We start from the raw sequence: 25,534 nt of genomic DNA, 5'->3' as shown, positions 1-25,534 counted from the left end.
GTTATCTTGTCAGATGTAATTGAGTCAGAGCAACTATGTAAAGCTGTCACAAAATATCTTTTTGGGGCTGAATTCAATCTAAAAAAGCCTTTGAACTATTTTACCACAACTTGTATAATTTTGAGCTGAAAGCTTTGACTTCATTAACTTTATGTTAATCTGTTTATCAATGTTATCAGCAAAAATGTTGTTGAAGTAGTGATATGATTACAGGTCACAATGTAAATATCTCTGGCCGTAATTAATCACATGGTTCTGACTTACCTTTCATTTAAATGCACTATTTAAAATCTTCAAAATTCAATATCTGCTTTTCGCTTCTGATTTTGTTTTAAAGCCTGGAAAAAATTAAGCAATGTACATTTTTATACTAGAAACATACTTACAGTTATACATTGCATTTGCACATTACACACGATCAACTAGACACAGAGCTTTGAGATTTATTCATTTTTTTTTTTTTTGCAAATTGAAATATATGTCTCCCATAATCATATTCTCCAATTGAAATTTTATTATCTTAACCTCAACAGTTCAGAAGTTATAGCCTGAACACTAAAAAACTTTAAATTTACAATTATTTGAATTTTTATTGGTGTTAGGTGATACAGGTGAATGTCAGTTTCATCCTCATTTTGTCCTTTAAGTTCATCACCATATCTTTCTGAAGAGTAAAATGGTCATTGTATTAGTTATCATTGATGACTCACCTTTTTAATTGCTGTCCAGTCTTCAATAATATCAACATCTTTTAACAGGTAAACAATATATGGACCTAAGCAGATTAAGGAAGATTTTGTTTCATAAACAGTATTATTACCTTTTGTATATGTTCTTTGTATTACCGATATATCATATCTTTCATTCTATAAAAAAAACAATATTTAATCTCTGACAAATCCTTTGTTATGTTTCCATGGTAACTGGTACCTTGATATGCATCTATGTCTTACATCAATCGACCAAGTCCCATGTGGTCATTATCACAACATACCTTGTCAATTACTCTGTGTAAAAGAGTGAGAATAATATGATATGCATTTAAAGGGACAATTCATTGAAGCAAGTTTTTGCCCACAATCACAAAGCAAGCAATAAAACTATTGCTCTACATTCCTTACAAAACATGAAGCTTGTATTGAAAAATTCAACATTATTGTTTGAAATTTTAATTGATACATGTGCCTTTGAAATTCCTAATCATACACATGTAGCTCTCTCTCTATAAATCCCCTATAGAAAGTCAAGACGACTGTTGCATTAGTTTTACACATTTCACTGTTACAAAGGATACCAGCCACTGTCACCGGTTTCTTTCGCCTGTCAGGGTTGGACGGGTCTTTATTCTTTTTATTTTTTTTAAGGAACTGTGATTCATTCCATAAATCTGAAACATCAAATAAATTGGATCTCACCAAGAACTAAGACACTTTTATATGGCCTCTGTTTCACCTCAAAGGATAAATTAAACCACTTTATTAATGAACATGCATCTGGTAAATAATAGTAGGTAGCATCTGGTATATAATAATATACCTATATCTTATTTCTAATGCATTTAAGATCTTTTTAACAGATTTCCTGAGATTATTTCCATGTAAGACCATGTTAAACCAGCAAGACATACATATATAAGCCACACTGGATTATAAGCCACACTCCCGCTTTAAAGGGGGGAAGGCAACAGCTTATCATCCAGAAAATAGCGTAACTGTGTTTAATTAATGAAATCTAAATATCTTTTTTTTTTCTTCTTTTTTTTTTTTTGAATAATGAAATGGGATTTGTGTATGTACCTGATGAGATATCTATATTGTGTCTATCTTCCTCTAAACGACGAATCTTCTCTTCCAAGTCCTGCTTGACAGAGTCAAATAAAATATCTTTCTCACTCTGGAAAATAAAGAAAACAATACAAATAATAAATCTTTCTCACTCTGGAAAATAAAGAAAACACTACAAATAGATATAGTAAACAACCAATTAATAACACAACTTTGTTGACAGTGTAGTTAGTGTACAGTGAGTAAACTTTGTTAACAGTGCAGATTGTGTACTGTGAGTAAACTTTGTTGACAGCATAGTTAGTGTACTGTAAGTAATTAAACTTTTATGACAGCATAGTAAGTGTACTGTAGGAAAACTTTTTTGACTGCGTAGCATGGTGTGTACTGTGAGCAAATTTTGTTGATAGCATAGTAAGTGTACTGTGATTAAACTATGTTGACAGTGTAGTTATTTTACTGTGAGTAAACTTTGTTGACAGCATAGTTAGTGTACTGTGAGTAAACTTTGTTGATAGCATAGTTAGTTTACTGTGAGTAAACTTTGTTGACAGCATAGTTAGTGTACTGTGAGTAAACTTTCTTGACAGTGTAGTTTGTGTACTGTGAGTCAACTTTGTTAACAGTGTAGTGTGGTTATGCCCTGTGAGTAAACTTTGTTGACAGTGTAATGTGTGTACTGTGAGTAAATTTTGTTGACAGCGTAATGTGTGTACTGTGAGTAAATTTTCTTGACAGCGTAATGTGTGTACTGTGAGTAAACTTTGTTGACAATGTAGTTAGTGTACTGTGAGTAAACTTTGTTGACAATGTAGTTAGTGTACTGTGAGTAAACTTTGTTGACAATGTAGTTAGTGCACTGTGAGTAAACTTTGTTGACAGTGTAGTTTGTGTACTGTGAGTAAACTTTGTTGACAATGTAGTTAGTGTACTTTGGGTAAACTTTGTTGGCAATGTAGTTAGTGTACTGTGAGTGAACTTAGTGTACTGTGAGTAAACTTTGTTGACAGTGTAGTTTGTGTACTGTGAGTAAACTTTGTTGGCAATGTAGTTAGTGTACTGTGGGTAAACTTTGTTGACAATGTAGTTAGTGTACTGTGGGTAAACTTTGTTGACAGTGTAGTTTGTGTACTGTGAGTAAACTTTGTTGACAATGTAGTAAGTGTACTGTGAGTAAATTTTGTTGACAGCGTAATGTGTGTACTGTGAGTAAACTTTGTTGACAATGTAGTTAGTGTACTGTGGGTAAACTTTGTTTACAATGTAGTTAGTGTACTGTGGGTAAACTTTGTTTACAATGTAGTTAGTGTACTGTGAGTAAACTTTGTTGACAATGTAGTTAGTGTACTGTGGGTAAACTTTGTTGACAATGTAGTTAGTGTACTGTGAGTAAACTTTGTTGACAATGTAGTTAGTGTACTGTGGGTAAACTTTGTTGACAATGTAGTTAGTGTACTGTGAGTAAACTTTGTTGACAATGTAGTTAGTGTACTGTGGGTAAACTTACCTCCATATTCTGTCTAGTAGCTAGTTCTTCACTCTCATACTTATTTTGGATACTAATTTTTCTGTATTCTTTCAAAATTCCTGAAATAAAAGTTATTACATCTTAATATATATTGTCATAACCAGCTGTTAGACCCCATCAGGTAAATTCCTACATGACACATGTATCCCCCAGTCTCCACCCTTACCCAACGCCTTTATCATCCAGTCCCTACCCTTACCTGACACTTGTATCCGTATCCTCATGTTATCCTGTAGCTCAGCCAGTGGGTTGAGATATTCTATTGCCCTGCCTGCCTTGACTTCCTCAAGCTTAGCTTCATACTGCCCCATCCTTTCCTTGTACAGTCTAAAATGAACATATAATTGTATCTGTTAGAACTGGAAATGGTAAAAATTTACTTGGTTTTGTATATATACACTGTATGCATGTTTGGCTAGCGTTGATATTTATTTTCCAACTGACTTCTCAATGTCAAATAAACTTATATATAAAGAGGTATAACTCTGAAAAAGGTGAAGGTATTGTGTCCCGATATAGGTTATACACATCTATATTGTATTAGGATTATAATGCTATCAAGTTTTCTTGAAATACCTCCAGTAGTTTAGGAGGAGTAGTCAGTCAATCATTGTGTCTACAAACCGACAACCTAAATCCAGTTTACAGTATATCCCTATCTGACTTTGTTGAAGTGGTTAAATTCTATAATATTCTTTTTTTGGAAATACATACTGTTCTTTAAGATCTGTAAATTGTCTCTCCAAATCAATCATATCATCAAGGAACTCATTTTTACGTCTCTCACATTCTTCTTCATCCAGATCTGAAATTAGAAATGAAATGAATAATACATAAGTTTTTGTATCCTTCAGCATGATACTTGTAAATATATATTGATTCTATATCTTATTTCACCATAATAATAGATAGAATAACACAATTAAATGATTATATCTACACATGCTTATGTTAATTTATAGAGGATATTCCTTGTTTCTTGATGAATACCAGTTATATTTCATCGAGTAAAGTGGAAACTTGGATATTTTTGACGAGTGCGAAAGGAATATTGTATTTATTACATTTTTTTCTCACTTTCATTTACAAAAGATCATCGTGTAGTTCAGCCAAAGGTTATCTCACCATAATATTGTATTTATGAGTAATTAAACCTTGCGATTATTACGTCGTATTTTTGTATTACATCATAAGTCTACACAAAATTATTTCATCAATTTTTGCACACAAACTAATCAAGTAACAATCAAAATGATATTTTCACTGACAATGCGGCATTCCAATTGGTCAGAAGCGAGTGAAAATATCAAAATTGATTTTCTTTTTTTTTGTGTAGATTTTCACCGCTTTTATGTTCACCGTAAAACCTTAAATTTCACTGTAGAAAAAATAATAAAATTGTTTAATTAAATGAATCAATTGACATAAGCTCATAATTATATTTGATGTGTTGTTTAACCCTATGATCAATGGTGCCTGTGAGCAAATCCTGTTTTAAGCAAATACTATGTTTAACAGAAAAGACCTGGAAGGTGTGAGTGTTTGATTAGTTTATTATCCTCTTAAATTAATAGTCAGGGTCATTTAAGGATGTTCCAGATTTTAATTTATAGATGGAGGCCTAAGAAAGCCAGAGTATCTCAGAAAAAAAACCCAACTGTCAGTGCCTGGCAACAAGCCCCACATAGGATTCAAACTTACAGATCCAGAGGTGAAGAGGTTGTTGACACATTGACTAGCTCATATTAACCACTTGGTCACTGCGGCCCCTAAAGAGGGGAGAAAATCAAAAGAGCGTAACACAGTTCTGGATCACTGATGTAGCTCAATAATGGCAGAGCATGTGCACCAGCCACCTGGGAAGTGTTCGGATGGCATGTGCCGTGTTCAGGGGGCTATGGATTTGAATCGTGGTCGACTGGCGATCCATTTGTAATGTAATGTTATCATTTATATATAAAATCTTCTTTCTGTATATCCAAACTCTTGACGAAGACGATTACCTGGCGTGAAAGTAACATTTTAGTTAGTATTAAAATAATTAAACTTTATATTTGTGACTTAAACTTTTAGCACCTCGTACTGTATTGTTTTAAAACTCCTTGGTGTGCTTTCGTACTGTAGTACACATTACTGTACATAGACTAATGTACATGAACAATCGAAATCGTGGCATACACTGTAGTAGGCCAACTGTACATATGTGTGCTTACATCTATGTAAACAGTAGCTATATATAGGCATACGTATTCAATTAAAACGATGTTTCACAGAGCGATACGTTAATTTAACCCTAAACATTCCTAACAAACAATTTCAAAATTTCTTTTCTTTATTTCAATAAATGTAGTATTAGGCTATTTTTCCAAGATCCATCGATCGACGCACGGACATACATTGGGATTCCTTACGGGGAGATCACTCTAATCACACACCACAAACCCTCTCTCATCCTCTATCCATAGAACCCCAAAAACAGACTCATCTTCAGAACTTTTAACACTATCCGGAGTTTCCTGTTCCATTTCTTCTTCCCCTTCTCCTTTACCGTTTTCTATAGTTGGCATTTTCTGGTCTGGATATCGTTCAACAAGAAAAAGACATCCACCAAAACAAACGTGCCTCCATTTCAAAGTGCGCCAAGCGGAAGTGTGTATGAATAGAAAATAGACAGTGCGCATGACCAGTGGGATATACCCCTACTTTTGGGAAATTCATTTCGTAGACTTGCTCAAGACCCATATTCATGAAACCGTTCTCATGTTCATGTTAAACTTTTCTATTTAATTCAGATTCATCCATTTTTCAAATACTATTAAAATAAATATAAAGAATGTACTTAGTATACATAGGGAAATGTTTGTTGAAGATCTAGAGGTATCTGAATAAACATTTAAAACTTTTTATATAGTTTTTCATAGATTGATCAAAAATTGGCACTTAAAATAGAGCTATTCATGAGCTCTTAAATGTTTTATTTTTGTTCGCAGGATCGACAAAACTATTCCAAAACCGTGTTTTCCTTATAAATAAGATCTACAGTGTAACACCCCGACCGTTACGTATACATTGTATATTTTACACATGGTTATTGTATTTACTGAGCTCCAACTTTCACTGTACGATGTTTTACATTAACCCGTTATGGCCATTCACTAAACATACATTCAAATCCATATATATATTTATCGAAAATTCAATCATATACACATGTAATTTACCTTTTTTATCTGACATCTGAAACGGTCATATGATGTGTCCAAATTTGTATCAATTAATCAGACCCCTGTGATCAGCTACATTACACAGGCATACTATCTTCAGTTAATTCAGGTAAATTTCAGGTGAGATGTATCAGGTTAAAATTACCTGAAAAGACCACAAAAGTCACTACAGGTCAAAACCTTGACCTGAAATGCATATTAAATTGATCTGAATTTCACATGGAGTATTTTTTAGTTGAAATTAACCCGAAATGTATATGAAGATTTTGACCTGAATTCACATATTAAGGTATTTTCAGGTCAATTTCAGGTGAAATTGACCTGAAGTTTTCTTCGAGTTAAATTGTCTCAATTTCAATTTCAGGTCAAGATTTTTTTCAAGTCAAATTGACCTGGAGATTCATGTAATTGCCTGTGTATGTACATGTACATGTATATGTCACTCTGAGTTAGGCAAAAAAAAAAAAAAAAACGTTTGTTTAGGGTTACATTGGCAAAAAAAATAGGGTCGGTAGGTCGGGATATTTTTTTGTTTTGTTTTTAGTGTCTTTCACTCTAAAATAATGGCCGGAACCGGAGTCTGAGATCGACATCCCGACTTTTCTTTTTTTTTTCTTTGTAGAAAAGTGGAAAAAAAGTTAGGGTCGGTCGGGTAACGCTAAACAGACATATATATTTTTTATCACTTATCACTCTCAAATTTTCATTTCGTTAAGTTAATTTACCGATATATATATATGCATGAAAATAAAGAATAGGTTACATTTCGTCTCGTCGGTGTATTGGCATCTTGAATTAAAACAAAATGTTATATAAATAATGACGTCAAATTAACTGTTATTACGTCAAATCGTGACGTGTTATTTCCAGGAATAAGAAACAACCACCATTTTTCATAGAATGTCATTAAAACGGAAAGTTGTTTCATTTGAATATATATATAATCATACTTTTATGCATTTTGTTTAGCTTTCTTTCATGATTAGTACATTATTTTATCGCTCAACATTTATTATCGTTATTATTTTTATATAAAATTGTTTATTTCAATGATTTATTTATATATTTAAATTCATTTGTCTATTTTTTTTATTTTGGAGGGGATTTGATCCACACTATATAAAATCACCAACCATAAAGTTCAAAAAAAAAACTATTGCATGTGGTAAAGGTGAACAAAGTGTTGACAAATTTACAATGGAATGGAGGAAATGGCAAAACTTAATTACATTAGACCTGAATTAGACATTGTCTGATGATACCTGACATTGGTAGATCTTCCTTTTCCCCCCTTCTTCCTTCGTTGTTAGCAGTCAATAATTATACTTGCAAACATTACTTCATTAGCTGCTACTATTTACACCAGTAATTACATTGATATTTCTTATTATATATGATTTACGTACAGTACAAGTATATGATACTGGTACACTGGTGTCTGTTCCAGATTATTGTCACATTTATTCAATATATAAGTATAATTCTTTAATGAATAATCTCTTGTTAATTATTCCATTTCATTATTGGCAACATATATTCCCCACCTCTCCCCACTTCTTACCCTCCAACCCATCCCTTTCCTATCTCCTTTTCCCCTCCCACCCATCCCGTTTCTGACTGTTCTTTCCTTTCCTAACTTCTCTCCTGTAAATGTAACATCTTGTCTCCCCCCTGAATAAAAGTGTGTGTGGAAGGAATGAAAATAAAAACAAAAAGACAAATATTATATTTAATTATAATAAACACATCATGTATAATTTAAATATTCTAGTAAGAAAGTGTGAGGGTGTATGTATGTATCGGGGTATGTGAGTTGTATGTGTGAGTGTGTGTGTGTGTATAGTGTGATATGTGGGTGTTGTCTCGTTGTTAATGTTATATACATGTACAAAATTTGAAAAATAAAAAAATTATTAAAAAAAAAGAAATAAAATCACCAACCTTTCTTTTTATTAAAAAAACCACGTGTTTACCTTGACACGGCATCGATGCAGATAAAGGGTCAAAAGTGACGTAGCGAATTTAGACCGCACATGTTACAGTCCCCAATCGATACAGAAGTCTGTGTCGTCAGATAAAGAATAATAAACAAGTTTCATTCCATAGGCGGAGTTAGTGATCAATGCCTGGTGATGTGTACTCTCTAGCCACGTCACCACGTGCTGTCAATTATCAATAAAAACACGACGTGGATAGCAGAGACAGTTTACCACTTATACCGATACTTTGTCAATGTTGGAAGAAATATGTACACGGCAAGCAAAGTCTTAGCTTTTCCTTTATATCGTCAAATTCCAGGTACGTCGTTGTTGTGTTATCTTAACATGCGATTTTCTATTGGTTTAGTTTTCTTTTTATATGTCAAAATTTTGCCCGCTAATTCATTTTCAGAATAAGCATATAAATGTTGTTACACTTATGGATTATATTTATTTTTTTTACGACTTCTAGTTGATATCGGCTGTCGAGACATGTTCTATAGTGTTCGGGTGGCCGATATCTATACAGTCAAAACAATGGCTCTAATCTACTCTCACTTCATTAGATTGGTGGTAAAGTGGGTGGATAGAGTAGGTGACCTGTGACAGTCGATACAATTCCGTTCATATCACACGCAAGTTGAAACAGTTGGTGTAACGTTCCTTTTTCATAATAAGCTTTATTAATATCCATTAACCATAATAATATATATAATTTATTATTATTTTGTATGCTGGAATGCCAGAATTGCTGCAGCCAAAGAAACGTGCATAATTTTCGTTATGAGCTACCAGAGTTTATCAGTACCACAAATTAAAGATGTTATTTTCATTTTGAAGATACTTAAGAAATATCTTTAAAACATTACGGGAATATTTGTTTTTAAAGACTCAATTTCCACACTGTGTAAATCATATTATGGCAAAAAAACCTAATGTTTAAAACGGAAGATATCGGGGCCTAATATAGGCCTTGCCTGTTGCTCAATCCTAATTAAAATCCTAAAATAAAATGTTTTAAAACGCTCCGTTTTTGAGAAACTTGAGCATATCCATTGTCAAAGGATCTCCGTTATATAAGCGACTTCCATGCTACTTGTGCAATACCACGTTGAACATCCGAAAAATTCCCAATATTCCTTCATCTTAGGACCAAAAGGTAACCCGAACCGTGTGATATAGATGGACACACACATTAGTGGGCTAGGAATTCTTCCAATCCCACTATCTTCTCCTATTACTGCATCATTGTAAATTTTATCTTTTCTTGTTGCTCAGTTTGCTATATACGACAAATAATTCACATATAAAGTTTTTTTCATTTTCCAGAGGCAGAAGAAATGTGGACGTCAGAATGTGGTATCTGTAGATGACGACAAAAGGTGCCTTTGACAGGGGAACTCAGTGCCTGCGCAAACAGTTTATACAGAAAGCCATAAATGAACTGGTTTCTAAGCAGTAAAAAGGACACATCAAAAGAAAAAGTGGAGTTGTGAGGTCCTGGAAAAAATGTACCGAGAAAATGCTAAAACCTGACGAGAGAAGACGTGGATAACAAAGAGGAAAACGACCAAAATCAGACAAAGAAAATGATTCAAAAGACGAGTCCCTACTTATCGATAGAGGTCAAAAATGAACATAACAAAGGAAGCATTAAAATGAGATTGAAAATTACTTTGGGTAAAAAGAAAAGCAAAGAGGTCGATGATTCCTTCAAAACGTTAAATGAAGCCGTGAAAACCGAGAAGCGATTGAACCGGATCTTGATGAAACAGAAGTACTTTCTGACGATTATCGAATGATGAACGAGGAGGAAGGGAGTGGAAGACGAGACAACACGAATAATCAAGGATGGAATTATCATCAGATGAGTCGTTCGACGATTTAGTCAAGTCAACGGAAGGAGGAAACACATTGTATCATCGGCTGGTTATGTAGAAGGATCAATTAAAATTGACGAAGATAGACCAATCTGAATACCATAGGAGACGGGCGACAGAAAAGGATAACGAAGTATCCGAGGATAATGAAAATGATCGCTAGCGAGGATATAAACGATGACGACATACTTAAGGGAGACATCTTGGAGTTAGCGAAAGACGGCGAAGAAACTAACGACACCGAAAAAACCTATGATTGAGGAGGAGAACGAAACGAAAAATTAATGAGTAGAGAACACCAAAAAAAAGGAAACAAAGGAAGAAAAGTGCTGAAGGAGGTTATGCTTACAAAAGACGCCGAAGACTCTTGCCATCTTTAAACAGACGACAAAGGAATTCCACAAAATAAAAACTAGTTTATCTCGGGATAAATAGGATACACTATAGTTACCTGGTTTGATGTATTTCTCGATCGACTCCGGAGCACAGACAGTATTTAATGGCCAAATACAAGAACTCGAGTCAATGAACAGGCACACAGCATTACTACATTAAATTCAACTTCTATATTGAGCCTATAACATACTAACTTGTGGTTCAGGCTTGTAGTTTACTGATGAGGAACATCCACAACCAACCACGTCCTGTAGTGGAGATGTAAAACAGAAACTTTTATAACATATTTCAATCAAATGAAAACCAAAGTCAATCAAACGGATGTTAAGGATTTCTAAACGATACTTCAGTAAACTCACCGACGGGAAACGGAATGCATTAAGAGGGGAAAAAGGTAAACCCCGAAAAGCCATTAGCCAGCGAGCAAATTTCTGGTTAAAGATATTACAAACAGATTTTTGAAACGGAACGAAATACAAAAAGGGATACTCTCTCGACCAAGTGGAGCGAAGATAACAGGCTCCTAAAAAGACAAGGGTCATCAAGTGCCTGAATGTAGAAACACTTAATAATCAAGTATCGGCCACCTGACGCTAATTCTCGAGACACAGAAAGAGATTAAGAATGATGACAAGAGAAGGAAGTAATAGACATAAAAGGTGCATGAAGGAGGTACCAACAAGGAGAAAAAAACATCCCGGGTCTGAGCATCAGAGGAGAAGAACCCTACATACATCAACCAGATAAGCCAGAACCACGATAGGATGGGACACAGGTTAAAATCCACAGGTACACATCTTCTAACAGAAAAAACTGATCAAAAAGTTCAATACTTCTTTTGGAACCGCATTCAGTCCAATTTCAATGAGTTCCAAGAGCAAGTAAGTGAGGTAAAACAGATAGCTATTCAAACAAACAAACAAACTTCCGAATGTGAAAATGATGGTCATAAGGACTGGAAAACCAATACGCCAGACAAGAGAAACTTAGGCAAAAACAATCATTCAGCACATAACAAAACTTGAAAAATTCATATACTTAGGCTAAGAGGACTGAAACTGCTGAACTCAACCAGAGTTACAGCGATATCAGCCAGTAAAGCGAGCAAAAACTTTTGTAAAGGACCAGAAGAAGTATTTGGAGCTTAGTACAACTCTTCACATCGGCAGACGACTGCCTATGGGTATTCATCTGTCAGTGGTGGACGGGACTCGCCTCGGTCAGTATCGCTTTTCCCAAACCCACCCCCCCAAAACGACAAAGATCACCTACTTAACGCAATTCATAAGTAACCATTTTGTAGACCATCCGACAATCCAAGACCGCGAATCGAAATACTTGGAGGTCCTGACTCGACTCCTCTACAACATGATCATGAACACAAAACCGCTCTAATGACTAAGATTATGACCAGAGTTCTGGTCTCTCACAGAGCAAAATATTACAGCAGAGAATCGAGGCACATAATAGTTCAGACAGGAAATGGCCAACATGACAAGTCGTCGGGAAATTTCCGAAAACACACAGACACGTTACTGTTAGTTAATAACTACAAACAAAATGGTATCCGATGTGCGGAGGATTGATAAGGACGGAAGACGGGTGAAAACAGAAACAAACAGGACTATACCGACTGTTTAGTTTGGATAATTCGGAAAGAGGAGCTGGTAATAATACATTGATAAAGCGAAAGTGTGTTAAAATCAGGTTCTTGGTGTGGGTCGTCATCTTGTTCACTTGTAAAATAGTCATAGTGATAAGGGAATACATGCATTCCGATTTCCTAACATTCCAGTGGAAAGTGTCGTTCTAAAATGGAAATCTGAATTAAAGGGAGAACTGTGATACCAAAATGTAAAAAGAAACAAACCCAGAAAAATAAAACCATTGCAGAAATTCTGATTAACGCTAATTTCGTCATTCAACTGATAAAACAGTCTGACGATTCTAATGTTTCCTTTACAAAGAAAGCGGGAGATGATTCGTAAAATGAAAGCGACATGTAAAAGTTTGGGAAAATAAAGGAACCCGAGAAAACAAGGCGATTCCCACAGCTAAAGCATGCTAAAACCCCACAAAATGTGGAACATATCCAAAAGCAAGACATCCTAACAGAAAATACCTAACACCACCTCTGAGCACAATCAGAGAATGCTAATAGAAAAAGAAGCAAAAAATCTTCTACTAAATCTGCAGGTAGAGTCATCACAGGATACATTAACAAAACAAGGAGAACCCAGTACTGAAACAGAAAAGTTCTCGGTGATAATAACCAATTTAAAAGAAACAGAAAGCCCCGAATACACAAGCGGTAGCGCAACCGTCTGACAAGCGGGAAAAATCAAAGCGCCAAAATCAATTGACATAAGTCAAAGAAACCAAATAACGATAACAAGATACCAAATCCCAAAATCAGATTCGAAAACTGAAAAAGAACCACTGCAGCTCAAAGTCCCGAATCAACACCTACAGATAAGGAAGACAAAAGTATAAGAAACTAACGACAAGTCATCTAAGGAGAAAGACGAAAAAACAAAACACGTCGGGGGGGTCGAATCCACAAAAGCAGAAAGTAAAAGCTGAGGATCAAAGAAAAGGGTTTCAAATAAGGAATTGAAAAAAAGAAAAGGAAAATGTTAAAAAAGATCAGTCAACCAAAGAAGGGGCAAAACCAAAGAAATCAGAAAAAGTGAAATCACTAGAAAAGGCACCACCAGAGCCAGTTGAAGAAGCCCATAAGATATGAAGCTAACGGACAGAAAGAACCGAAAGGTAAGAACATTAATCATTTTATTGTGTATCATATTGAAATATTCTCGTTCTATTTACTAGTTGTAATCTTATCTTGATAGCTAGCGTTTTCACTGATGCCATATGGAGTCAATCAAAAGTTCGATACATTTTTTTTTCTCACATTTGCTGCGAAAGTGGGCCCGACTTGGCATTTACTGTCATGGAAGTTGATGTCGATGTTGAAGGAGACTGAGCAAATAGCATAATTCACGTACATATATGTAGAGTTTTACGTAAAGTGAATTAGATATAGTTTGCGTAGTAAACTGTTTGTCTCTTTGGCGTTTGGGGACTTGTGTAATGTATTTTAAAACGAGTCATACCTATATGCCCTGTCCTTCAGTATCTCATCATTGGTCACATGAGGTATTAAAATGTTTGAAATGGTGCAGGCGAAATGTCATTGTTCATAATTGTAGCAGTTATCTTTGCTCCCTTTGCTAATTGAAGTACAATGGATTAATTGAATAGTTCATCTCTCCCAATAAATAATAGAGGTGTGCCAGAATCGAGTAGCTGTTTTCTTCGCTTGTTGTGTCGGATGGTTGGTGACGATAGTAACTGATGTTTTAACAATTGAAGTCCCCACGTATTTGATTTCAGATTGCTACGACTACTACAAGAGCGGAAAAAAGAAAAGTGGTGTATTCAAAATAAAACCATACGGCAAGTCGTCGATGATGGAAGTGTTCTGTGACATGAAAAATGGTGGATGGACTGTGATTCAGAAACGACAAGACGGTACAACAAAATTTCTGAAGAAATGGCAAGATTTTAAGCAAGGATTCGGAGGTAGAGGTTTTTTTCAGCATTCATTCCTTTTCGGATATGAATGTGTTTTCAGTGACGGTAGCTTTATTTTATCTTCCTCCCCATTTCGTGACATAGATTGGGCGTTATAGACTATATATAGGTTATAGATTGTATTGCGAACGGTGCTATTTATGTACATGTAATAATAGTAATATTGTGTTCTAGATATCACACAAATAGTTGTATACGTTACTTAGACATGATGATCTTTCTAGGATAGGATTATGTATGGTTCCGCCCCACATATATAGTACAATACCCTTTATCATCCAGGTATCCATGGTGAACACTGGCTCGGTAATGACCACATCCACTACCTAACTAACCAGGACCACTACACCCTGATGATAGAGCTGACAGACTGGAATAAAACAAAGAAAATTGCGGAATACGACTACTTTATGATTGATGACGAGACTGAAGGATATCGACTCCATATTGGTGGTTACCATGGCGACGCAGGTGACGGAATGGCAAAGCATAACAACCACAAATTTTCTACACCAGACGTAGACAATGATAAAGTCACAAAAGAGTTCGGCGGGAGTTGTGCTAAACGTTTTAGTGGGGCTTGGTGGTACTATAAATGTTACATGTCAAACTTAAACGGGATCTATTATAGAAACGGTAAAGTACCGCCCAAACTGTTTGATGGCGTTGCGTGGAAACCATGGACTGGCTCTAGCTATTCTCTGAGAAGTGCCGAGATGAAGATAAGACCGAGTACTCTCACCTAGGTGATTTGTGATTATTTATTTTTATTGACGGTGTATGTACTTAATGACTAGCCAACTTAACATTTTGTCATGGAGGAATTTTGATCCTGTATTTCAAGAATTCCATTACCCATGGTACTGATATTGGGCCTGTAGCATGCTGTGATGATGGGCTTCCAATTTTGTTCAATTCAAGGTTACAGGGGTAAAAAAGCTAAACGGTTTTCAAGCAATATCTAAGAGGCTTAGAGATATGATATTTGGGTCAGTAGCATGCTGGGATTAATATGACCTATATTCAAGGTCACATAGGTCCAATAGACTAACATCTTAAAACAACTGATTATCAATAACTAAGAGACCTGGAATATGCTGGTATGAAGGATTACTAATTATGTTCAAACAATTGACCTTGACCCTCATCAAAAGTCACAGAAGTCAAATTGGGGAAATCTTCAAGCAACTTTTCAGTTTATAAAGGCCTATATTATGAAGGTTTTTAGGTTCTAGCATGCTGGATGAAGCACTATTTCGAGGCCATGTTTGTGAAACAAACGATTATCAGAAACTATGTCTTCTAAACAACTAGTAGATAATGATATCCCTTTGTCTATAAATCCGCAATATCATTCTGGTTTATAAATCGGTAATGGTTATCTTGATGTCATTATTTTAAGTAGAAATGTGCATTAACCAATGTAAGTGTAATTTTAACTATCATCAAATTATTACCAGGTGTCAATATTTCTTGTTATATGTTTCATGAGGAATGTTGAAAAATACATTTATGTCATTTTTATGCTTCGTCACGATTATGTAACAGAATTAACCTCATTGAATTGTCCCTTAAAGACCTTTCATGTCTCGTTTTAATATTTGGACTTCTCCAGAATTTACTTATACAGATAAAGTAGCGATTTCTGTTGTTTCTATAAATGACGTTGAACATATAGTAATTAAGAATAATGTTATTTGCCTTTCACGAATGTATTTATCATGGTATCCGAAATGTGAATCACGTAAATAGCCTAATCATTCTGATACGTCCGTAGTTTGATTTATGATATGGAAAACTTCGTTGTGTTACATGTATACATACTAGCACATGTGTTATAGTTGGGCAAATGTGCAATATCTACGTATTCAAAGTAAACTGTACTGTAAATGACAAAAAATTGTAATTGTATATGAAATATATAAGATTGTACTGTATACATCTAATGTATAACATAAAATTTTCGTAAGTACTTTCTTTTATAGTCTGTACCAATCAAAGGGATATTCGTGCCGGGTCCCTGTGGTTGCAATCACGATTCTGCGGTAGAACTATTCATGGTTAGGCAATAATTCTGATAATACCAATTAAAACAGAATTTGGTTGTTTTTATATTCGTCCGTTCACAGGGAATTTAATGGTATATAGTATGCTAAGATTTAGTTACACACATGTAGATTAGTGCCAAATTAGATATGAAAAATAGAAAAGTACAACATGTTTTGGGAATAAAACCAATACTTTTTCAAATAAACGCATACAAATAGTATTACGAATAAACACAATGTTATTGCTAATAAACGCAATACTTGTTGCGAATAAACGTAATAGTTTTGTGAATAAACGCTACACTATTGCGAATAAACGCAATACCTTTGCAAATAAACGCAAAACTAAATATTGCGTTTAATTTCCATGTCTAATCTGGCACCAATGCGCTTCCGTAACATGGCACAGATACTTGTACTTACCATTATAATTATGCTATTGGATTCCTTAATTACTTTTAGGTCCATATTTGTGGACTTGCAATCATGTTTGAAAATTCAAATTCACGATATAAAGTAGCCGCGAAATTGACGTTTGATTTATTTGATTATCGTCCTATCAACAGAGTCATATCATTCGAATTGCAAATATTTTACTTAGCGAGCGTACGTTGTTGCTTTTCATCTATGGATACTTAAAATGAAAAGCTAGTTTGAAGTAACGATGACAAATGAATTAACAAAGCTGCTGGGTAGAGTTATCATTTATGTTAAACAAAAATTGTTTGGGGTGGGAACTCGCGATTGACTACCATCCTGAAATCATCCTAGAATATGAAATGTAAGTGCTTTGCAGTGTAATATCTAAAGTTGTGGTAAATGTAAATTGTTTAATGTGGATATTTTCCTGTTATATATAAATGCAAGAATTGTGCCAAAAGTCTGCAATAACTTTACATAGACATAAATCATCATCTCATTGTATAGTATAGAATGTTATTTTCTCGGGTCATTTTTATTTTACTATTTCGCTATATAGGTATACATGTACATGTAGTTGTCTTTCTCAATATTAACAATACCCAGTGGAAATAACTTCATACATGTAAATTCTTTATCATTGTTTATCATCAATTCATTCATTTTCTGAAATGACCATGTGTTTTTCTAATAAAATGTCTGTAAACATTTTTTTCTTGTTTTATCCATCCGTATCTGAGATCAGTAAATCTGTAGTTCGACTCTGCAAACACAATAAAACTACATTATTCATTACTATGAGAATGCTTTCATAGTATGAAATTATCTTCTCTAGACTCATATCATTCAATGTTTGTCATCTAAATATGGGTTCACTAGAAAAACTAAGGGCCAAATACTACTATGAACATACAAATAAAGCCAGTTTATATTTTGGCCTTTTCATTACATCTGTTAAATGACCAAGTGACCTTGATAGTTGGTCAAGGTTTTTCTATATTCATTTTTAAAAACAGATAAAAAATCAACACCACATTCTTTAGTTTTAAAGTATTTGATCAATAAATCAAACTAAGTTAGAGGACCATTATTACAGTATGCTAAATCTTTTTTAATAACTTTTGAGCGAAAATGTTATTTTGTCAAGGTCACACAATTGAACAAAGATAAACTTTCATCCCTACATATCTGTAGTTCCATAACCTCCACTTATCCTGTTTTTGAAGAATGAATTTTAAAAATTGAATCCTTGGACCTTTGCATCTTGAAGGTAGATAAAGGCCATTCATTAGATTTAACTTTGTACCTTATCATCATGGAGAAAAAGTAGATTAATTACTGAGTGAATGTGTATCTGGTCAGACATCCTCGATACTCAAGGGGTTACTATCACTGTCATAATATCTACTCCTGGACTATGTCATAGCAAACCTGAATGCTCTGTTTGTGGCAACGGATGAACAGTTAATTTGGTCCTTTGATGTACATCAAAAGAATTAGTGGTACATTATGGTTGACTATGTGGCTTTGAAGTTGGGCATCACTCCTGTAATCTTCAAAGGAAGTTTCTACTGCATGTGATTGGTCTCCTGAGTGTGGATATCATTATCCCTGGAGATTAGATCTGTAGACGCTCAAACACCTAAATGATTGGCGAATTTTACCAGAACAACACCAAAAACCATTGGAACAGTAAAAATACAAATTTATTAAACAGAACTGCATGTATATGAATAACAAAATAAAACACATTATCATCTTTTCTTCCCCATAAACAGTTTGGCTTTCAGTATCTTTGGTACGTGTCTGATGGTGAGAGAGACCCGAGTTGATCGTTGCAGATTGTCTCCCACACTGACAGACTTACACAGGTCTAAATTTGACACTTTGTCCGTGATTATGTCAGACTTTCTCTCTGTGATCCCGTGGAGGTGTAATTTGTACATATCCTCTGTTACAAACACAAGACTACGGGGCTCCAGTAATAGGGACGCAAAATGGCGCTCATCTTGGGATGTACTGCTGTCCTGAAAAACAATCAAACCAGATTGAAATCAAACTTAAATGATGTAACACTGGTGAATACAAGCTGCAATTTACCTCTCGGATACAGAAATATTCTCTTTAGATATATTCATGTTTTACTGTACATTGAATCAATATCTGCTAGTGTGAGATTTCTGTTCCTAGATTAAAACATACCTTTGTGGCCTCCCCATACTGTACATTGAATGGATCACCTCCAGTGTAAGATTTCTGATCCTAGATTTAAACGTACCTTTGTGGCCTCCTCATCCTGTACATTGAATGGATCACCTCCCGTGTGAGATTTCTGATCCTAGATTAAAACGTACCTTTGTGGCCTCCTCATCCTGTACATTGAATGGATCACCTCCCGTGTAAGATTTCTGATCCTAGATTAAAACATACCTTTGTGGCCTCCCCATCTGTACATTGAATGGATCAAACTGATCCTAGATAAAACCCTTTGTGGCCTCCTCATCCTGTACATTGAATGGATCACCTCCAGTGTAAGATTTCTGATCCTAGATTAAAACATACCTTTGTGGCCTCCCCATCCTGTACATTGAATGGATCACCTCCAGTGTAAGATTTCTGATCCTAGATTAAAACGTACCTTTGTGGCCTCCTCATCCTGTACATTGAATGGATCACCTCCCGTGTGAGATTTCTGATCCTAGATTTAAACGTACCTTTGTGGCCTCCTCATCCTGTACATTGAATGGATCACCTCCAGTGTAAGATTTCTGATCCTAGATTAAAACATACCTTTGTGGCCTCCCCATACTGTACATTGAATGGATCACCTCCCGTGTGAGATTTCTGATCCTAGATTAAAACGTACCTTTGTAGTCTCCTCATCCTGCTGAATATGATAATAGAAATCTAGAAGTGTATGTGATCCAAGACTGATGGTGGATACTGTCGGGAAGAACAACGACCCGTCCTCATGGGGCTGTGAATGGAGAAACAGAATGTAGCATTCATCAAAATATATCACCATTCAATCTTTATATGATACCAAACCACATAAAAAGAGAATAGGATTTTAAAGAAATAGTAAAGGAGAAACATCTTAATAACTTCAAGCATAAATACATATAAGATACAATTGAACCTTGAAAGTGGTTCCCACATGTTTTATAGATCAAAAGCCTACAATAGGCATTGATTGATTTCTTTTAACAGGATCAGGAAACAATTTTCAACAGTAAAAACATACCACAAATTGTGTGCTCTATTCAATTTTCAAACATATTTACCTTCCTTAGCTGCTATAAATCTAACCAGAAAGTGAAGTCTATTAACATGAAATCATACCAATGTTGATATGGAAAGGTTCATACTGTGTTTACACCCAAAAAATGATGTAAATAACTCTACCTATGATTTAGTGTACACATTATAAAGATTGTCTCTATTCAAGATTAGCCATAAGATGTCTGTATATCAAATTTTTAATATTAACCTCTATATCCCTATTGGGCCCCACCCCACCCGCCCCCACAGAGCCAAAATTTATACAAGTTACTGTTCTTGTAAAAAATTACTGTAACTAAGTAGGCGATAAAAGGATTAACCATTTACCCCTATTGGGCAGAGCAGTGAAGTCTATAGTGACAGTTAAAGGATGGGGCCCGCCCCTCCCTGCCCCAACAGAGCCAAAAATCCAAAAATTTGGTTACAATGATTCTATGACTAAGTAAGCGAGTTGTAAAGGATTTACCTCTCACTATTGGGCCCCGCCCCGCCTGCCCCCGGGGGATGCTTGTTCCATCTTCCCAAAGGATGTTGAAAGTTGGTTATGGAAAGGTCAATTGGTCACCAAAGAGCCCAATTCAAAGTTCAATGTCTTTAATTTGGTTACATTCCATTCAGTCTACGACAAGGTTAATGGATTTACCCTATTTCAAAACCAGAGCCAAAATGAAGGAATAAATAATGTATGGACTATAGATGTAAAGGATTTAACATTACCCCTTGTCCTTGTTTTATGATCCCCCAAGGATCTATGGAACACTATATAGTAGGCCGATATAAAGCCTCTATTAACACCTATTGAGCCCCCGGGGAGGGACCAGAGCCAAAATTTTATACACATTATAATTCAGATTGTCTCTATTTCCCCTATTGGGCCCCGCCCTCTCCTGCCCCTGGGGGACCAGAGCCAAAATTTATACAAGTTCTGTTCCCCTTCCCCAAAGGATGTTTGTGGCCAAATTTGGTTACATTCCATTCAGAACTCTAGGACAAGTAGCGATTTATAGGATTTACCTCTATTTTCCCTATTGGGCCCCGCCCCTCCTGCCCCCGGGGGGTCAGAGCCAAAATTTATACAAGTTCTGTTCCCCTTCCCTCAAGGATGTTTGTGGCCAAATTTGGTTACATTCCATTCAGAACTCTAGGACAAGTAGCGATTTAAAGGAAATGTTGACGGACGGACGGACGACGGACGGGACGGACGGACGGACGACGGACGCCGCGCCATGACATAAGCTCACCGGCCCTTCGGGCCAGGTGAGCTAAAAAAAAAAAACTTCCTTCTAAATTCTTTTCTTGATAAAATAAGTTTAATTAAAGTGCTCCACCGCTGACAAATAGTATTTTTTCACTATTAAAAACTGGAGCAAACGATTAGGTATTTTTCTTCAGTTACAAAAGTTACTTACTTTACACCATTACCACCACTGACAATTTTGAGCTTCTAACTTTACTTCAAAGTTAAAATTATAAAAAATAATTAATTGCATCCCGAAAAAATTCCTTGTCACTATATCCTATATGGAATGAAGAACTAATTGCGCATGCACCAATGGCGAAATAAATTATTTCATATTATTTTTTGTGTTAATTAGACATATACATATACGATTAAACACCAATTATTGTTCAAATGATGAATGTCATTTATGCTCTGTTGGCGGTGGAGCATCTTTAATTATAAAAGTCTTTACATTCTACTGTTTTTTCCTGAAAAAACTGTGTGTTCGAACTATCTGCGTATCTAATTAACTGGATGTTTACCGTATGTTAATTTGATATAAGCGTTTTAATAATCAAGGTTACCAAGATAATTTGTGTTACCTGGTGTGCAAAAATACAGCCGGAGTATCAAAAACTATTATCATTACGTAATATTTACCATTATGCCTTGCCCAGCTTCATATTCATTTACCAATACATGATTCAAAGTTTTATCTCCAAAAAGTCTGGAGCCAGTTGTTGATATCCTGTCTGTGTATACCTTTAGCCACTGAAATTACAACATAATCTACATTGTAGTGTAGTTTGGTCAAACTTGATATATATATATATATAAACAGGCTTTGATTCTCTAATTATTTATATTAAACAACACAGACATCAGAAATGAAGTCTACATAACTTGCTGTGTGTGGTGCATTTCAAAGCTTCAATCCAAAATCTTAATCTAGTCCTAAATTTATTTTTAACTGTCTATTTTCATTTTCAAACATTGAAGAAGCAACTTGTATATGTTCTTTGTATTCTATATGCACAGAGAAAGTTATATAACACCATGATCTTGTCACTTACACATGAATTTATTTTTGGCCCTAGGTCACAGCTGTCTGTTAATTACCTTGACTTTTAAATAGCTTAAGTGAGCAGGTCTGTGACCTTCGCATTAGGAATGCAAGTCTGTATCATTGGCCATATGTGAACAGGTCTTTGATCTTGACCTTAGATGAGCATGTCTATGACCTTATCCTTAGGTGAGCAGGTCTGCAAACTTGACATCAGGTGAGAAACCTTGATCTTCGATGAGCAAGTCTGTGAGCTTGACCTTAGGTGAGCAAGTCTTTGACCTTGACCTTAGGTGAGCATGTCTGTGATTGTTCCCTTATAGGTTCAAAGTTACCATAACCTAAGGGGTACAGGCCTATGACCTTTCCCTTATGTAGATAGTATGACTTTGTCTGGTATGTGGCATTGACTCTAGTTGTACAGGTATGTTACCTTGGTCTAACACATGTGTACAGATATATCATAATTATGAGTTGTAAATTTGAAAGTAATCCTATTTAGATGTTCAATATACAGACAGTGTTATAAGAAAGTTTGTATTCATTACCGGTGGCATGTCTTCCTGTATCATTCCTTTAGGATGTGGCAGTCCACCTAGAATGAAGGAGACATACATATTTAATTTAGTGTGAGTTATGTAACACTCACAGATGCTCCACTGCCGAATGATACACTTCATTTGAATAGTAATTGGGATTTAATTGTATGTATAATTAACACAAAAAATAATAAAAGATCATTTATTTTGCTTTTGGTGCATGAGCAATCAGTACTTCATTCCATATAGGAAATAGTGCCACAGAATTTTTGTGGGTTGCAATTAATCATTTTCAATAATTTTATCTTGAAGTAAAATGGGAAGCTCAAACTTTTCAATGGTGGTAATGGTGTAAAGTAAGTAACTTATGTACCTGAAGAAAAATACTAATTCATCTACTCATGTTTTTGATAAAGAAAAAAAAACCTTCTTCAGCTGTGGAGCATCTTTAAAAAAATTGTTAAAACATAAAAAATGACTTAAGACTAACATAACTAAATGTTTAAGTAACCATTTACAATATCATGTTGTGTGGATCACCTACCCCAGTTCTGTAGTCGTCTGTTTGATAGCTGAGTCCATTTGGGTTTTGGTGCTGAATAAACATTTTTCATCAGTAGATCCTCTTCTTCCTTTGTTATATAATCTGGGATGTAATAGATTGTTGGTGGTGCCTGAAAGATTTATAAACAACCACATATCATGTATGTAATGTTCAACAAGTGTAATAATATACAACCTAAGTATGTAAAGCTTCCCTACACATTTAACCATGCATCCACAATCCTAACACTGTGTTTACATGTTTTAGTGTATCTGTCATTCTAGGGGTTGTTACCATGACATCATGATTGTCTGCTATAGACAGCAAGAGTCAAGATAGCCAACAGGCCGACAGGCTGTGGTCTACGGAGAAGGATGGAAATATTGCTTTTCTACAGAAGACAGCTCACTTATTTTCTATATTGATCTACTTGTAATCTTCATGAAACTGAATATTGTTTTCAAGAAAACACAGATTTCTGCGACATTTTATCTTTTGCGCTTTTAATTTAACAACATTGCCTGGAAATGAAGATAGCATTGTGATGTGTCCCTTGACAATGTCATAAAACTGGTCTCATGTGATGGTGATGTTCTAATATACAGTTAAAGTATGGGGTTGAGGGATATAGCAAGTTTCTGGTTTCCCAAGACATGTCTATTTCCCCAGGCGGAGCCGAGGGAAATGTTAGTCTTCGAACTAACACACCCCTGGAAGCTAGCACACACCCGTACTCTACTAATTTCGTTTAACCAATCAGATTCGAGGTGGGTGGGACTTGTTTCCGATCACGCCATCAGTTGCTACTTGACGTTACATTGGGCGGAGCTAGTTTCCGACCACGCCATCTCCGTTGACGTACTCAGACGACGTTAGTATCGATCAGAAACTGTTACCGAACACGTTGTCATGTTTATCTTGTAAGTGAGAGGCTTGTGAAAAATGCAATGGGGTCAGAGGACAATAACTTTTATATGTACCTGTACATACAGTGTTATGTATTATATTTAGGCTACCTGTAAGTGGTTAACGTCTCGGAATTTCAACAATACTTCTAAATAAACTTAGTATTATGCCTAATAGTGGTAAAATGTTGAAATATTGAGAAATCATAGCGGAATCAAATTTTAACCTGCGGTTTGAATAGAAGCAAAACAAAACGGATATGGAATCACAATCATCATCTTGATATAATTTGTATGTTTGAAGATAAGATTACGTAGATCGATAACAAAGTAAAATGTTCTCAATCTCTAATGACCATTGCTCTACGCGACAGGAATATAGCGTATGAGAGAAATGTATTTTTAGTTTAATCATAGCTTTTGTATGTATCGGTATATTAAAACAATTAAAGTATGGGATTGAGTGATATATCAAGTTTCCTGTTTCCCTCGAACTTGCCTATAGCTCAGCGAAGGTTTTGGAAAAAAAGTAGGGAGCTAGTCAATTTAACCAAGTAACTTTTATATAGCGTAAATAAAGTAGAGGTATATTAAACCCATATATTACGGCCTGGTTAGTAGTCAGTCAGAAGGTGATATATTTTTTCTGCTTCATTAGTAGCTTGTCTACTTTTTGTTTGGTTTTTTTTTTGTTTGTTTTTTTTTTATCGACTAATTATATGACATATTTTTATCACTTCAACTGTTATATTGTCGATGTATCTCTAGCGCAGAATATTTTACCAAGTACGCTATTTGCAATTCTCCATATAATCAGATGCATAAAGGCCTACTTACATGTATAGTTGTCTACTTTCACTTTACCTTTGAGCTAATTTATATACATACATATGTAGTTGAGCGCTAGTCTAGATGACGTACTGCACAGTATTTTTCATCCTCGTCAAAAATGCTAATTAACACTTAAATGTTTTAATGAAGAACACGTAGGCTTACTTTCGACACCTTGTAGTCTTCTAGATCTACACGAACGTCTGTCATTCTTTAAATGCTGATATTGATGTAATTACATTTTGTTAGGAGTGTGTTCATTGGTCGAGGAATTTAGCGTCCCGAATCAGCC

At 35.2% G+C, this 25,534-nt stretch overlaps 3 protein-coding genes across 5 annotated transcripts; 1 reads left to right on the top strand and 2 right to left on the bottom strand.

Moving 5' to 3' along the window:
* Positions 1 to 264: 264 nt before the first annotated feature.
* LOC138317916 (breast cancer metastasis-suppressor 1-like protein-A) lies at positions 265 to 5,546 on the bottom strand. Its single transcript, XM_069259888.1, has 8 exons — positions 5,014 to 5,546; positions 4,027 to 4,117; positions 3,512 to 3,639; positions 3,292 to 3,371; positions 1,797 to 1,893; positions 1,295 to 1,387; positions 711 to 775; positions 265 to 338 (listed from the first exon to the last, which is right to left on the bottom strand). The coding sequence occupies exons 1-8, from the start codon at positions 5,042 to 5,044 to the stop codon at positions 294 to 296; spliced, it is 630 nt and encodes a 209-aa protein (XP_069115989.1). The 5' UTR covers positions 5,045 to 5,546; the 3' UTR covers positions 265 to 293.
* On the top strand, positions 5,144 to 17,567 carry LOC138319574 (angiopoietin-related protein 1-like). Its single transcript, XM_069262726.1, has 4 exons — positions 5,144 to 5,244; positions 13,499 to 13,563; positions 14,188 to 14,376; positions 14,671 to 17,567. The coding sequence occupies exons 1-4, from the start codon at positions 5,144 to 5,146 to the stop codon at positions 15,132 to 15,134; spliced, it is 819 nt and encodes a 272-aa protein (XP_069118827.1). The 3' UTR covers positions 15,135 to 17,567.
* Positions 17,568 to 18,544: 977 nt separating this feature from the next.
* Positions 18,545 to 25,521, bottom strand: LOC138317915 (alpha-ketoglutarate-dependent dioxygenase alkB homolog 6-like). 3 transcript variants are annotated; one of them, XM_069259884.1, is made up of 6 exons: positions 25,408 to 25,521; positions 23,507 to 23,636; positions 22,972 to 23,018; positions 22,021 to 22,131; positions 19,723 to 19,833; positions 18,545 to 18,883 (listed from the first exon to the last, which is right to left on the bottom strand). In XM_069259884.1, exons 1-6 carry the CDS (start codon positions 25,450 to 25,452, stop codon positions 18,611 to 18,613), a joined length of 717 nt encoding a protein of 238 aa, XP_069115985.1. In that variant the 5' UTR covers positions 25,453 to 25,521; the 3' UTR covers positions 18,545 to 18,610. The 3 variants fall into 3 exon arrangements, with proteins under 3 accessions (XP_069115985.1, XP_069115986.1, XP_069115987.1); XM_069259885.1 differs by having other exon boundaries at positions 25,300 to 25,438; XM_069259886.1 differs by lacking the exon at positions 25,408 to 25,521 and adding an exon at positions 25,249 to 25,372.
* Between the last annotated feature and the right edge of the window lie 13 nt (positions 25,522 to 25,534).

Source organism: Argopecten irradians, chromosome 3, assembly GCF_041381155.1.
Source record: "Argopecten irradians isolate NY chromosome 3, Ai_NY, whole genome shotgun sequence".
In the NCBI taxonomy this organism is placed as follows: domain Eukaryota; kingdom Metazoa; phylum Mollusca; class Bivalvia; order Pectinida; family Pectinidae; genus Argopecten; species Argopecten irradians.
This window is presented reverse-complemented; position numbering and strand designations above follow the sequence as displayed.

Coding starts and splice junctions, on each gene's coding strand:
- LOC138317915 (XM_069259884.1), bottom strand. CDS start 25,452: ATGACAGACGTTCGTGTAGATCTAGAAGACTACAAGGTGTCGAAA. Junction 22,132..22,971: donor TACAGGAAGACATGCCACCG/GTAATGAATACA, acceptor TTGTAATTTCAG/TGGCTAAAGGTATACACAGA. Junction 18,884..19,722: donor AGGATGAGGAGACTACAAAG/GTACGTTTTAAT, acceptor ATTGTTTTTCAG/GACAGCAGTACATCCCAAGA.
- LOC138317916 (XM_069259888.1), bottom strand. CDS start 5,044: ATGTGTCAACAACCTCTTCACCTCTGGATCT. Junction 1,894..3,291: donor CTACTAGACAGAATATGGAG/GTAAGTTTACCC, acceptor TTTATTTTCCAG/AGTGAGAAAGATATTTTATT. Junction 776..1,294: donor GAAACCGGTGACAGTGGCTG/GTATCCTTTGTA, acceptor TAATCTGCTTAG/GTCCATATATTGTTTACCTG.
- LOC138319574 (XM_069262726.1), top strand. CDS start 5,144: ATGGCAGAGCATGTGCACCAGCCACCTGGGAAGTGTTCGGATGGCATG. Junction 5,245..13,498: donor GGTCGACTGGCGATCCATTT/GTAATGTAATGT, acceptor TCACTAGAAAAG/GCACCACCAGAGCCAGTTGA. Junction 14,377..14,670: donor TTTTAAGCAAGGATTCGGAG/GTAGAGGTTTTT, acceptor TTTATCATCCAG/GTATCCATGGTGAACACTGG.